Source organism: Perca flavescens, chromosome 23 (genome assembly GCF_004354835.1).
Source record: "Perca flavescens isolate YP-PL-M2 chromosome 23, PFLA_1.0, whole genome shotgun sequence".
NCBI lineage: Eukaryota > Metazoa > Chordata > Actinopteri > Perciformes > Percidae > Perca > Perca flavescens.
In genome coordinates, this window is record NC_041353.1 from 8,015,453 (window position 1) to 8,031,483 (window position 16,031).

The window sequence follows — 16,031 nt, forward strand, 5'->3', positions numbered from 1 at the left end:
ATGAGTGCATGCTGAATGAACAAGGGAAATATCAGACAGTTTAAAGGTGCTCTAAGCAATGTTGGGTGACGTTACTTCTTGTTGACGTTCAAAGTATTAATCAAACAAAACTGAGACTAGATCGCTCCTCCCTTCTGTGCTTCAGCGCACTAACCCCCCCCAAATCCTTCTTGTCCGTTATTGGCTGAATGCTGGAACACGGTTTGTGTATGTTTGTATGGTCCAGGTTGGACCACTTTGTTTTTGTTGGCGTGTGTGGAGCCTAGGCTGTCTACAGAGACCGCGGTTTTTTACAGTGTGTTTAGGGGACGGGCAGCTCGCGGATAGTGAGGAGATGTTTGCTGTATGTGACAAAAAATGTTGTAGCCTAAAAAACGCGCAACATCGCTTAGAGTACCTTTCAGCAAAAGTTTGGTCATAGTGCTCCTGCATCAAAGAAAAAGCAAGATGAAGGAAGAAAGTTTCTTCTTACCAACCGCTGCTACGTTTTCACAAAGCTTGACTAATGACAAGGTGCTTTTAAGACATCGTAAAAGGCTCGTGGGAGTTACTGCTGAGCAAGTTAAAAGGGAAGAAAGCTCAGATCTAAATGGCATGAGAATTGGTCTCCAGAGGGATATTTTTTTTTCGCCCTCAGATGTGGCCTGGCCTGACAGTTCGCATTTGGAAATAGGTTACTAATGGGTCAAAATGCTGTCCCAAAAATGGTATAAGATTGGCTTTTAGCTTTGTAAGTCCTGAAGCCAGATAGGAGATAAGGCACATCGGGTGTGATGTTTAGATTAATGCATTAGAATGAGGTAATAGCCTGTATTCTTTCTGTAAAGACTCCTGTAAAATGAACATGAATTGGTATTGCTATGTAGGTGAAGGCACTGATGGATTTACAATCCAGTTATTGATTCTACTAATTAAAATGTGATGGCCACAATGTATTACTTTCCTTCCATGGCACATAATTGAAAAATCTACTACATGGCCACAAATACTCGCCCATAGCTTGAAACAGTCTGACAATGATGGAGAAGCTCAAATCTTACTGCACATCAGATCTCTGGAAGTTTTTTCTTCATTTCTGCGTGAGATAATAGTTCTTTTGGATACAAATGCTACATTTAACATCCAGCTGGCAGGCAGACTCACTGATGTGCACCGCAAGCCTGAAGAAGCCAAATGCAATAAAATAACTTTTCGAGATCTGGTGTGTGGTGAGTTTTGGGTGGTGTTTTAGTAACATTACCACAGAAATAAACAGTCTAGCCCTGATGATTCATGACCTTTCATAATGGAGATGAACTGAGTCAAACGACAGCAAAAATCGACACACATCTTCACTGAACCATCAGCAGCAGCAAAAGGCTTCAGGCCAAACACTACTTTGTATATCATTGACAGAGGATCCTCCGACTGAAATGCCGTTTAAAAAAATGAGTGTTGATAAGAGGCCCACAGATCAGGAAATTAAGCATGCCTGCTCCATCAGTCACCACCCAGGTCTCTCCTCATTCAATCCCTCAGATATCCACTATCACTCCCCAGACACACATGACTGACGGCGACGGTGAAGGACACAAGGGGACTGACCGTTTTGGAAGGGGCTGCCATGGTCTCCATCTCCTCATGGGTCAGCCATACATTGCCTGAAGGCTACAAGGGGCAGAGCCCAAGAGACAGAGCAGCAGCAGCGGGGTTGGTAGTAGAGGTCCGGTAGGAGGGGCAAGCAGTGTTAAAGAAGAAGAGCAGCACCACTGTAAGCCAATAGTGTTATAGCATCACAGTCAGATCATGAACTGGCCCCAAACCCGCCAGGGGTCAAAGGGCATAGGAAGAGGACAAAAACACAACACAGTACAGCACAGCACAGAACATCCCAGTTTCGGAATACAGTACGTGTACCACAAATAACAGACAGTTCCCATGCACAACAAGGAAGACCAAATAAAGTAGTACTATTAACACCAACAGACACATACAGCACCCATTACTCATCCCTCTCAATCTACATTCTTACTAGTAAAAGGTCGATTCACTCAAATTACAGAAAAGCACTTCTCTCTAGTCTCTCTGTATTTAATCCACAAAACATGCGGCCCGTATTTTACTGGGGACTATTTCTTCAGTAGAAAGTAGTCCCGATCAAAGCTGTTGACACTGGACCCTATTAGGGTGAAGGCTGAAATCTCTGCACAGATGAATCCAAAACTATCTCTAACAAACACTTGGAAGTAACTGAAATTATGTTTTATGTAATTTGTGTGACTCGACCCTTTTATTCTGCACCGTTGAAGCAGCAGTGATTGTTCTGCAGTCTCAGTGGAGCACTCCTTCACTGCATGTTCGAGGGGGGGGTCCAGTTGTAACCGCGTCGGTAAAGTGACCAATTCCTTCCCCTCCCTCAAACTTCTGCATGACATACATGCCAAACCATATTCACAAGGTCAATTAACTCTCCTCCTTTTAAGTCTGGCGTTTTGTTAAGTGCGACAACAGGCAGCGCGCCCGTCACAGTTAAGGGGGGAGTTTGTGATCGGACGTGTGGAGTTGCATGCTCTGTAATGAAAGTTTTATGAGGTGTGGAAGTGGAGCTTAGTGGTAGATGATAGGGTGAGGTAAAGGGGGAATGAGGGGGAGCATAAAATAGTACTGCTAGTGTTATTTTACAATGGGAGAAGACAGGAAAAGTGCAAGAGCTCATGAGTTATGACTCTGGCATGCATAGATAATATTGTGTAGAGACTAAAAACACAAATTAATATTCTCAACTGGGTTTATATAACTTCTCGTGGTTGTATGATGTATGGTCTGCATTTGTGTACCTTCAGAATTAAGCACATTATTCCTTGCTCTGCAGTGTGAACAGTCACTATCGTTAAGGAGCAGGAGTCCTTAGAGACCGTATGCAATTACCATGACAACAGGGAGCTACGAAAGCAACTGTGGTGTGGAAGGACTCGAGAGCTAAATTGCAGCACGCACTGGAGCAATGTTCTGAACACCGGGCCATCACTGACTCCCACTGTAATATTCACTTACTTTTGACCAAGACTGTTGGATTCATAATGTGCTGGGTGTGATCGTAACGGCCCTCGTTTGCTAAGAATTTGGCTGTTGTCACCCGCCAACACACGTGTCACTCATGTCTGGAGGCATTGTGCATGTAAGCAGAGAGGACAATCAGTCATACAAACATTTGTCAGAGCTGATCTGGAGGCAGAAATGATGCCATTTTATAATTTTTTAGTAATTTAAGTAATTCTGCCTAAATAACAGCAGAATGAAGGTGAAAGTGAAAGAGCAGCGCTTGTCCCTCTCTCATTACCACCACTGAGGTGCCCTTGAGCAAGGCCCTTAACCCCAACCGCTCCAGTGGAGCTGCTCAGTGGCCAGCAGATCAGACTGTGGTTGTACTGGGCAGCTTCCAGGTATGACCATGTGAATGTGACAGGTCGTCGTTGCAAATGAGAAATTGTTCTCAATCGACTTACCTGGATAAATAAAAGGTAAAAATGCTTTTATAAATGCTCTTGCTTTCAATTGAAAGAAATGATCTAGCTGTACTGATTTGCCTAGGTTAGCATGCTAGCCTTGCCAAACTTTCATTTTTGTTAAAGGGACATTTTGGAAAATGTGCTTATTCGCTTTCTTGCTGATAGATAGATGAGATTGATGTTATTGTTCAATATGAAGCAGGAACCAGCAGCCTGTTAGCTTAGCATAAAGACTGGAAGATTTTGTTATTCTGACATAGCCAGGCTAGTTGTTTCCCCCTGTTTTCAGTCTGTATGCTAAGCTAAGAGGCGGATTGTTCCTGCTTCATATTGAATAGTAAGATTAAATTAATCCATCCATCCATCCATCTATCTATTGCAGAGAAAGTGAATAAGCAAATTTCCCTAAAATGAAAAATGAAAGTTTGACCAGGCTAGCGTGCTAACCTAGGCAAGTCAGTTCACAGTTATTCCAGCTTCATAATGAACAGACAGAAGTTATAGGTGTATTGATCTTACCTAATTTTCAGCAAGAAATAAGTGTAGTTTCTAAACATTTTTAAATATTTAAATCGTTATGGCAGCTACTTTTATTCCATTTCTACTCCGCAAAATTATGAGATTACTTCTTTCTCCTGATCAGCTCCGTCTCCAACAAATGTTTGCACAACTAAAATTCTAGTCTGCGTCCATGTTCCCATATTTTCTGTACAACTCACGGTTCTGGAGGTGGGCGGTGCAGAGGGGCTGGTGAGGGAGACCATTTCCTGGATGGCCAGGCGAAGTTTGAGGCGGTGCAGAGGGTTACTGATACCGATCTCCCTCTGGATCTCGGTGTCAGAGAGGGCCGACATGATGGCTCCGCTCTTCACGTTGGCGCGACACGCCGCCACGTACCAGGCCGGCATTCCCAACCACAGCTTAACGACAAAGAGAGGAGACAAAGGAGCACGGGATGTTGAGTTTGGCCAGATTGAAAAGTAGTATTTGCCTTCCTCTAAAAATCTTTTGGTATAGTTAATTCTATATTTACGGTGTCATGAAAAAATTTGATTATATTCCACTAAAATACTTATCTATACTTTTATCAGTAGTTATTGCATTTTCGTCAGCATCCTGGGTTTAAGCAGAGAATTTTGTCCCTTGATAGTCAACATGCTGATACACAGGATTTTCCATCTTGCCAATAATTTGATAGGTAATGTGAGCACAAAATGCCGCCATATCAGCAGCTCAATAATTATCAGCAAGTATCAGCCCCCAATAAACTGGAACATTGTGGTCCGAGGTTGGGGAGTCCTGAAGTGGCTGTAGGTCATACAGTGAACATCAGGGGGCAGTAGAGTTTCTATAGTTCATCTTTTTCTACTGTTTAATCCAATGTGTTCAGTTAGTCCAAAAATATCAGTCAGAGGAACTGAGTGAGTGATTCACTACATTAATTCATCTCCAAATGATTTATCATAAATTGGAACTGGGGTCATAGCCTAATGAAAATTCCTCATAATGGATCTAAGCAAACCAACAATATAAACACATTACAATGACTGTATGATTGAATAGCTTATTTCATCAAGTCAAAGATGCGTTGCAGTGAATGTTTGATGTCAAACAGAAGACCAGTGCCTTTTATGTCTTAGAGAGAACACATGACACTCATGAATGATTAATATTAAGGAAAATGGGACTTTGAATGAGTTTAGTCTGAATTCTATGCAATATTCTGCATGTTATTTGAAGACAAACATGGTAAACTGTGGGCCAATCAACAGGAAGCTTCTGCATTATAAAAGTAAAGCTCTTGGGTCTTTACACGACACCTTTAGTACTTTGCAATTGAATATATTTGCAAATGAAAATCAGGTGATAGAGATCAACCAACAAAAAAATGTGACTACTTACCTCCAGCCAGGCTACAACTGTAGGGCCATCCCATTGGGCGAAAGGTAAACCCTTTCTCCTGGCCTCCTCCAATAGCTCGTGTCTGAGGGCGGGGACAGAGGAGACTTTGTATGAACATGTGTACTTGTACATCATAATAAACACACATTTTCACTCTGATACAAAACCACACCCTCTTAAACTCTCTCTCATCCGCACTCCGGCACACTGCCTTTCACAAATCCCTGCAGTCAGTGTCATGTCTGTGTGCGTGTGTTTGCGCGCAGGACTGTGTGTGTATAATACATGTGAGGAGAGTACTTGAACACATTTTATCTCCTAGTCCAGCCTGTACACTAAGCGTGTTGAAAAGAGCAGCGTTTTATCATTCATCGCTGTGCTGTCAGAGTGGCGCAGACAAGCACACAACTGTAGCTACACTCACTCACACACTCACACTTTGTATTACTGCATTTATGAGGGCATTCACTGAATGAATTCATTCCCAAATCCTGACATTAACATTCTGTAGTCATACACCTACAGTATTTATAATCTTAAATTCACTGCTAGTAGAAAGTAGAACTAGCCCTGTGTGCCCAAATGTATATGCCTTGTATGTTTTTTAGGGTTTCTTTAGCAAGATATCTTAACTACATAACACATTTTGATGACATTAGGTGGGTGTTAAGGCCATCAGCCAAGAAACAAGCGTTCTTTGGTGTGGATATTAGCACCACCACATGGTCATTTTGATGCACTTTTTTCCCCACCACTGCTACAATAATAACGGTGGCTCAAAGTCAATGTTTAAGCATTACCATCTGCTCATGAAGACTGTGTAATACAGTCGAAAGCTACATCACATACTTGGGTGACCCAGAAAAACAATAAGTGTTGCCTGCTACTTGTAGGTATGGCCTATTTGTAATCAGCTTCGTAGACACTACTGTGAAATGCATGAGGTGCCGCATTTGCAAACAAATTAAGATGATAGGTGCATATTTCAACTCTGAGAAAAACTGTGAAATTTGATCGCATAGTGTATATAGGGGGCGTTATAGCAACATAACCAATTGAAATACCTATAACTCAGTGGTCAATCTGACTCACTTTAATTTGGTACAATTAATCCCTGCAGAGTTGTAATATTCCTTATTTCAAGCTCCAACTGCGTATTTTAACCCAGATGCAAATTGAAAATGTGTAAATATTTGATTAAAATAACACATTTAGAGGATTGTACATCCTTGGTGGAGGTACTGTATGTGTCTTATGAGAGCAAATATAACACACTCATACACACATACACCTGGTAGGCACTGTGCTGCAGTGAACCTGGACACTACATTGCTAATCTAAGCACATTTGCCCAACTCATCCCAGTTCAGCCACTCCGAATGTATTCTGCTGAGAGAGATTGTTTTCACACCAATGAAACCTTTTGTTAATGCAGTTTTTGAATCATGCAGCAGGGTATTTTTAAAAGTAACTTTTCTTCACAATGTCTGGGCTGCGCTCCATGTTTTTTTTTTTTTTGTCTTAGCAGTTGAAGTATAACCTAAGAGCTTTTGTTTTGCCTCACTTGCCGGTGCCGAATTACTCAGAGCAACGTCATTTGCACCTTATCGACAAAGAGCAGTAAATACATGCTCTTGGTCTGTCATACACAGAGCTATTTTTATTGTGCTGAATCCTTCCACTCTTAACCAGACACGGATAACTTATAAACAGCCTAAAAATGCCCGACAAATGGGACCAGGGAACGCACTCGTACTCACACCCACACGCCAAAAACAATGCAGTTCTTATTCAATTTGGTGAACACATTTCATAACAAAAAAACTCTGAATCAACAACGCATTCCCTGAGTGTGTTGTCAAAGAACTTTGACAAATGGAAAGAGTGGGCTTAGTAATAAACATGATACATGTAGCATTCAGAGCGTTGAAGGCCTCAGTACAGTGAAAGGGCACTTAAACACAGAATACATGGCATACAAAGGCCTACAGGTGACAGAGGAAATGTGTTTGTCCAAACACAACCAGGTACATTCACTGTCTTATCTATCCAGCACGTTTTATGTTCAGGTCAGGTCTAATGCATGGAGAAATACATCCACTGAACATAGCTGGGGAAAGGGAAGTAAGGAAACAGTTATGACAAATCATACAAACAAAAAGAACATTTGACATTCCCATAACCAGATATTACAGCTGGTTATTTCACACAAATAGATAGAGACACATATAAGGAGAGGAAGACATTCCAGGTATAAAAATTGGGCCCCAGTTTTAGTGGCGGCACATTCTCTGTCCAGCCATGGATGCAGCTGCCATTGAACTGTAAAAAGGGGGGAAGAAACGTCTTCAGATGGTAAATGACAAAAAGAAAGAAAGAACGCAAAGCCGTTGTTAACAGCCATGAAGGATAGAGAGGTACATCGATAGATAAGAGACGTCAGCTTTGGCACTGGTCTTTCGGGAGAGGACGGATGGCAGACAGACAGGAGAGATGGCAGACAGGGCAATATGGCTGAGACAATGGTCATATCCAGGAGGTTCAGTTATACATCCTCGCAACTTACCCGCTTTGTTAGAGTCAGAGGGTGATGAGAGGGAGAGGAAGGGTAAGAGAGGAGAGAATCAGAGAGCAAAGAAGGGAGAGAAAGAGGGAGAAAGAGAGAGCGACGGGGAGACAAAAGTACAAAAAATGTTAATGAGTTAATAGGCAATTAAGGATACGGCTGCAAACAAACACGTGCGCTGACACACACACACACACACACACACACACACACACACACACACACATCTCACAATGGAGGACATTCGTTTACAGGAGCATCTGTAGACCGGTCAAAAAAAAAAAAAATCTTCTACAATGCAGTTCTGACCACATCTCGTGCAGCAGAGGAAATGAGAAAATGCACTGAAACACAGCAAGACCCTCTCCATGGCCTTACATTCAAATGCTCAGTTACATTCAGATACTTGTCGTTACCTCTTGAAGAAAACAAAACAAGAATAAAAAACACACCCAACAATGAGAACTACAGTGGTATTGATAGATCAAGATGCTGAAATGGAAATAGTGCAGGCAGCTCAATGGCATGCAGTGTGGAGGAGGAGGCACCAAGATGCAAGGTGGTGGTGTGGCCTTAATCCCGGACACTGCTATGAAGAAGTCAGTGCAGTGGAAGAAAAACAACACATTTGTCAACATACAACACTCTCTATTGACTATATGGGAGGCAACGTTATTTGTCATGACAACTCAATGTGCACTTCGAGCAAATGACATTCATCATTTGGCACTGGGGCATGGCAAATGTGCGCGCGCGCGCACACACACACACACACACACACACACACACGCACTCTCTGCAAAAGTCCAGCTGAAACATTTGCGAGTGGTTTCCCCCTTTTCCTGCAGGGCAGAACACACCAGATCTGACTGTGAGGGTAATTTATGGGCGGTTTGTTGGGAAAGCCGTCTATAACTTCCAAATTGACAAAGTAGCTTTGTGAGATTAATTGGGTTTTCGCCTGGATCAATAGTCTGACTTTGGCTCTGTGTCTGAATACAGTGAGGCTAATCTCTGCTCCAGCTTCTGCTTTCTATCGATCCTGCCCTCAGTGTGGGTTATGACATTGCATATACAGTGCAGCCGTGCTTTCATAGAGGGATAGAGCTTGAGGTAAACACAGGAGGTGGGTGTAATAGCCTCTGTCTGTGTGTCAAAGGTCAGATTGGACTATATATATATATATATATATACTGTAATGTAGCAGTGAAAAGGTCTAAAAACCAACAGCTAGATGACTTCCAAACACAAAGCATCTGTTAAAATATGACTATGAACTTCATATGGCCATTTGTACAAGCAGATACATTAAATGGACACTGCTGGCTGTGAATATGTAGATCCTACTAAAGGACTATTTGGATGCTTGGGTGACTAGTGATGCAGTTCTGTGGACAAAGCTTACTTCTTTTTCAACCTGCGGTCCTTCTCAGCCTGAGTTCCCAGCTTGCCCACCCCCATGTCCTGGCCAGCCATGTCTGGGTCCATCATGGTCGCTGAAAGATGAAGAGGATATCGGTGAATACAACCTGATTCTGTATGATACAAAATAAATAAATACTAAAATGTTCTCATAAGTGCCTGTATTTGCCTCTGTTTAACATGGTAAAATCACCCCTTTATGTGCTGTTAGAATTTAGGTGGTGTTAAGGCGAGTTCAACATGCTCACAAAAGGTAATTATAGAATTTAATTTGTGATAACCTATTGGTAATGGACTACAAAATTCAAAATTGAATTTTGGGGGGGATTTTAAACAATCATTTCAAAACATTAATCAAATATTTCAATCTTTGCTGGTATACCAGGCCATTATACCATTATGATCTCTCTTTTAAATTAAGAATTTCATATAATTCAGTCAATGTTGGTCACAATTGATTTGATGAGTTTTTTCAGCTGAGTGTAGGAGCATCTAGTGCATTATTATTATGTTGTATTACTATTGTATTATACTGTTATTACTACTAGTATTAATAGCAGTTATGCCAGTTTCAGAAGAGCTTTAGTGCCCCATTGAATTAACTCTGCCTAACTAAGAGACCATTTTAGCATTCTTCCAACAATGGTACAATGAATTTACACTATGCAAATAAGGTATTAGTTGAAATATGAATATTGTTGAAAGATGTCTCCAGTGCCCACCTTGTGGATCTACCATGACATGTCTGTGTGCCAGATGTGCCATTCTGCCCTTCTCCTTCTTGCCAAAAAGCCGTCCGATAGAGGATTTGATGCCCTTTTTCTTCGTCTGCTTGTGGAGGGAGTCTTGGCTGCTGGCTACACTACTCAGTGCACTGGCCTCAGCCTCCAGAGAGGACACGATCCTGAGGACGGACACACACGGGGACACACACAAAACATGAGTAAAGGTTTCGGGTACATTTCACTTTGATAAGATTATTTCTCAAGTATCTAAATCTTTAGATTGTCATTAGAATAGTTATTATAGAACAGTTCTTAGTAGCCTATAAATACCTCAATGTATATATTTTATACATTTCCAAGAATTGTCACCTCACTTGCATTATTTCTTTGCTCTGTTCTAGTCTATTTTTCTGTGCAGTATTCTAGAAGTATTTGCTGCTTTCCCCCGGCTTCACTTTTTAAGCTCATTTATACACGCCAATTACTGAAGACTCATTTAATATAGTTGCTACAGCCTGTGCTTTAAGTGTGAAAAAGCACCCATCTTATCTCTAGTGTGCTTAAAAATAATGCATGGAAAAATTGCAGCTTAATTGGAAGCTTCCAATACTACTACAGTTAAGGTTAAGATACAATCAATAAAAGATCAGTCTACACAGTCAACATGAAGTGGAAAAAGCCAAAATGACTCCACACCAACAACATTACTTCGGTCGTTCAGAAATATTTGCACAGCTGATGCCTACCCTCGTGCGTCATTGTGCGAGGAGGCTGGCAGTGTGTGTGTCATTCGTACAGTGCGCGGCGTTGGTGGGGGGGATGTCTCGCACTTGATGGTGGCCTTGTCCTCGCGGCCGTCCTCGTCCACCGCTGCAATCTGAGGGACGAGGGCAAATAATGGGGGGCATTAGATGACCCTGGGATACGAGTAAATCACCTTTGCGTCATTACAGCAACCATTTCATTAAATATATACTGTCTGTACCTTTCTCCTGTGTTTCCTCAGATCACTGGGCTGTTGGGCAGAGAGGGGAGAAAAAAAAGACAAGTCAATAATCCATGTGTTAAAGCATGGACAAAAAACATTTCCATGTTGGTAATAAATAAAAGACTATTGGCTCATTCATATTAATATCATACACCATTAGATACTCATTAGCCTTTGCCCAATAGCAGAGCATCAATTCACAGATCAATACAGCGGGACAGAGGAGGATTGGTAAACAAGTCATTTGACGGATCAATCAAATCAAAGCTTTATTGCTTTAAAAGCCTCTGGGTAAAGGACCGTCCACTTGCTGTGGTGGATTATGGGGGCATATATGAATAGGTTTTATTTTTTCAATGTAAAAAAAAATTAATCTTGCTGGGCACATCTGTTTCAGCCTCAGGTCAATGTTGAGAGAGTTAGAGAGGAACTGAGCTGTAAAACATATTGTCTATTCTTGGAGAAACTGCAAGCCATCCCTTTGACACCTGGGCTGCAAGATGACAGCTGACAGCTAAGAGCATTTCTGTCACAACGTTCTCTGCACGCTACTTTAATGCAGCAAGCCTTAAAAAATGGTCTTCTCTAGCTATTAGAGCTCAACATGCAGATATACTCTAAAACACCTGGACAGGTCAGCTGCCTTCATTTCTTTTGCTTCGTTGTACAAAAACAGTGTTTACTAGAGATTGAAACAACCATCAACTACAAACTCAATGCATTGTTATGGACATATGATACCCAATAAGGGACTGAGAAATATTATATGTACAATACATTTATCAACCTATGTGTATTTCTATGTACTTAGAAAAGTGTTCTAATCTCTAAAACAAATCTAGAATCCCTGAAAGTACACACTCGGATTTAGAGTGTACTCAAACTCTAATCAATCACAGCACTACAGACTAAAATCAGAGACAGATGACCATTTTTGCAATTCGCCACCTCATAGAAATCCATGTCAAATTTCACCCTAGCCGTTGCTCCTGCAATGCAACAACCATCAGTCTTTTCATCAGTGTGAAGCGTGATTTATGGTTCTGCAGAGACTCCACGCAGAGCTTTTGCCGTAGCCGACGGAAGTGGCCTGAAGTTTATACTTTGTACACTCTGTGTTTGTGTGGTAGAGCGAGGGAGAAGTGACAGAGTGACGGTGATTAGCTTCGGAGCGAGTAGCGACTCTAGTCATAGTGAGAGAAACAAAGTGTCTCCCCTGTGCTTTCTGACCACGGTGGGAAATCTGCAGCAGGAAAAGTAGCCACGGCGTAGATTTTACGCAGACGTATAAATCGCACTTGAATCCTCACCACACCACTTGTCTATACGAGTTTGAACCCTGTGAAATAATACATCTCAATACCGTGTGTTCTAGCGTTACAAAAACAATCATACCGCTGGACGTGATTGTAAAGGTCACAATATATAAAGGAAAAAAATTGTTTGATATCACAGATATGACCAATTCCATCTTGCGTGAGACGTTTTGTGTTTTAGGGTTAAAGATTTTATGCTGCAACTCTGACGAATGAACGCATAAAAAAGGTCAGGCTCAAGTATTGTCTCTTCATATGAACTAGGGCTGCACGATTATGGCCAAAATGATAATCCCGATTATTTTGATCAATATTGATATCACGATTATTTGTTGATTTTAATCCATTTCTTAAGAGCACCACCGGTTATCCTCCACTATCTTTTTGGACAAATATTTCTACTGATTGGGCTCATGGTGGTATCAAACTTGTTAGTTATTGTAATAGTTTAATAATACTATGAAATAATGATTGAAACATATAGAATCAGGCAGTACAGATACCAGTGAGAGGCACTATGTTCTTGTAGTTCTTTTTTTTACTGACTAAGTTAAAAATCAAGGGTTGATTTGAATAAATCTTGGAAGAATATTATATAAATACACTTTTTTTTTAACAAGTCTGATTTACTCTTTATGACCCGCAAGGATTAGTGCAGTGAATTAAAAGGTGAAGCTCACTTCATACAAACCACAAAAAGTCTACTTTAATACGTTTTCTGTCTTAAAATGTTTAAATATTCTGGGAATGCAGAACTTTGTAGATTTTTTCAGAAATCTTTCTAGAAACAAATGTAAATATCTATTTTAAAAGGAAAACACTAGATTGCATTACTTGTTTGGGAGGACAGTTTTATCACTGTTTAGCAGCTCCTCAAACGAGGTTAAAGAGAGGATCATTCTGTTGATGTAGCCTACTGTACTTACACATCCGGGGATGACTATGTATTTGGGGTGGGAGAGGAAGTCTACATGTAGTAAAGCAACTTACCAGTGTCATGACCCCCATGCGTTCCATATCGCGGGCGGGGCTTCGAGGATCGAGTTTGGGGGTGGAGTGTCCGCTGGGCGGGGAGGAGGAGGCCAAGGAGGAGGCGGTGGCTGAGGCAGTGATGGAGGCTCCGTGGTGGTGCATTCGAGCCAGGTTGAGGCCCTCGAGGCTGACGCTGGCCACCCGGTTTTCAATCTCCTCCGCCCTCAGCTCCGTCGACTCCTTCTCCTCCTGGATCAGCCTTGGAAGAGGCGGAAGGAGGACAAGAGGGGAAAGTCAGCAGTAGGTATGTGTCTTCATCTCATATTGTCATTACGATTTTGCAATATAGAGTTTACTGTATAAACAGTAACATCCAATTGCGATAATTTCCAGCTTAACTTATACAAATGGACTGTTTTTTATCTGCATCCCTGCTACAGAGTATAGTCTTCGATATGGAGGTGGATTTCTGGAGATTTGCCTAACAAATTCCATTAAATACCTACAGTATAAGGCAAACTAATTAAAGGCCAAAGTGAGGAGATAAAAAGGCTAAAAGTCAGATCATTAGTTTTACCCTTACCCAGGGTCTAACCCTGTAATTAGCGGAGAGCTCGACTCCTTGCATTCATGATCACTATCTGACATCAGATTTGAATGAACTCTTCCTGAATGAAATGTGGCACTTTGTCTATTGATGGGGATGTAAATTAGCAAAGCCACATTAAGAACCCTTGAAATTAAGAACTAAGCGACGCTGCGCCTGGGGTTATGAATACTTATCAGCACAGGCTAATAACAGCATTAACAAGCGAGAGGCAGACCACATTTCCTGAAACATTTAGTTCATACAAGAAAAGTGTTTGGTTCATAGACAGGAAAAGTGATCTACAGACATGCTCAACAGACAACTTCTACCTTACAATGAGCTTGACAGGTACTTGCAAGGTAAATTATGCTGCAGGTTTGGTTTTTCTTATTGACATGAATACAAACCAACCAAACTTGTTGATCTCAACGGGGTGTGCTTAATACTATATATATATATATATATATATATATATATATATATATATATATATATATATATATAGATTTAATATAGATTTTCTGTGAATTATAACTTAAGAAGCCAAGGATGGTTGTAGAAAAAGGACAAAGTTAAGAAACATTGTTAAAAAGCGAAGGAGACCAAATTATCTGTTGGAAACGGGGCTTAATCCAACAACAGGACAACACCCCAAAGTCAGAAATGTTTTTGGTAATCTGCAAAAGAGAACAAATAGATGCAGCTTTCTGGGACATATGATCCTAACAACATACTGTATCAAGTGCTAACTTGATTTGAAGTCAAATGGATTAGCAACACAATAAGTAAAGGAAGCAAATCAATATGCCCGGGAATATGGCCTCTGATACTGAATGAATACTGCGTGTGTGCGTCAGGTACCGAATCTCCTTGTTGATTGCGTCCAGCTGCTCCTGCAGCATCATGGCCAGAGTTTGGGCATCGGAGTGGCCGCTGGGTGAGAGCATGTCCATGGAGCTGAACATCGTTTCCCTGTCATCGTCATCGATGTCTGACATCTCTGTGTCGCTCTCAAAGTGATGGCCTCCCAGAACCCCGAGCTGCTGTGAGCGCCATTCGTGTTCCCCCAGTGATTTAGCCTGCACATACAGACCGGGACAGACTATGAATAGCAGATTATATCAATTTGGATTTAATACATTTAAAAATCTTTAGAGGAATACTTAAAGCAATAGATAGATAATCAAAGCAATGTTTTCTGTCATGTATCAGAATTCTTATGAGCTCTTACTGTAGGTTATGCAGTCCCTAAACTATCACTTTTCTCACAATATTTGTAAGAGACATCTTCATGTAACATGTAAATGCACCATAAGTCACTTCGCTAAACAAAAATCTAGGTAACAGACCAACATGATGGAGGTGTAGCCTGAGAGCACACATCATCATCCTCTAAAGTAACTTATTGCCTTGTTAAGTCTGGACATAATAAAAGCATGCAACATGTTGGGTTTGTTGTCTTCTTTAAACTTTAATTTTAATTTAAAAGAGGACTCCAATTACCATTTAAACCATGTACATTTGCTGGATAGAAATGATTTCATCCTGGGAGAGGCTACCCTGGACCCTTCCCCTCCTGGCCCATAAAAAAACTGTCTGCTACTAAAAGAGAGACGAGCATGATCTCATTGTTGAAGCCCATATATACTCTCCTGGTGATGTTTCTCCCACACTAACAACAAAACCTACGCTAGCCCTGATGCACTGTGGCGGGGAGTGTGCCAATCTCTCGTCATCAAAATTATACAAATGAGATGCTCACACCAAAGTATAAGTGACTGAGATCACCTCTTAAATGTGCCTTTATCTCTTCCCATGTTTACCCTTAATACTATAATTGTTTAAAGTGCCTTAAAACATATTGAACATTATGCAGGACTGAGGCATTCTCAAAGGAATAAGAAGGGATGTCCCGATCGGAGCCGATATGGGCATTTTTTTGAAGTGATCGGGGATCAGCAGTCACCCGATCACCTTACTCCGATCATTTACATCAGTAAATTCTACACCATTCTAACTAGAAGCTGATTTTATATGTGAGTTTTACAAAAATGCTAGCTGCA

At 41.1% G+C, this 16,031-nt stretch overlaps 1 protein-coding gene across 5 annotated transcripts in view; it reads right to left on the reverse strand.

The window, feature by feature from the left end:
• The window catches only part of ppfia2 (PTPRF interacting protein alpha 2), a 181,457-nt gene that overhangs the window by 7,031 nt on the left and 158,395 nt on the right, over window positions 1-16,031 (reverse strand). For 4 of the 5 annotated variants that reach the window (XM_028571011.1, XM_028571009.1, XM_028571008.1 and 1 more), the window contains exons 15-23: window positions 14,830-15,047; window positions 13,398-13,638; window positions 11,089-11,118; window positions 10,850-10,980; window positions 10,101-10,282; window positions 9,362-9,452; window positions 5,391-5,472; window positions 4,208-4,408; window positions 1,585-1,647 (exon numbers count right to left, since the gene is read on the reverse strand). In XM_028571011.1, coding sequence (XP_028426812.1) covers window positions 1,585-1,647; window positions 4,208-4,408; window positions 5,391-5,472; window positions 9,362-9,452; window positions 10,101-10,282; window positions 10,850-10,980; window positions 11,089-11,118; window positions 13,398-13,638; window positions 14,830-15,047 — 1,239 coding nt within the window. Of the gene's footprint in view, window positions 1-1,584; window positions 1,749-4,207; window positions 4,409-5,390; window positions 5,473-9,361; window positions 9,453-10,100; window positions 10,283-10,849; window positions 10,981-11,088; window positions 11,119-13,397; window positions 13,639-14,829; window positions 15,048-16,031 lie in introns of all 5 variants that reach the window. The other variant, XR_003691679.1, reaches the window with a different exon arrangement.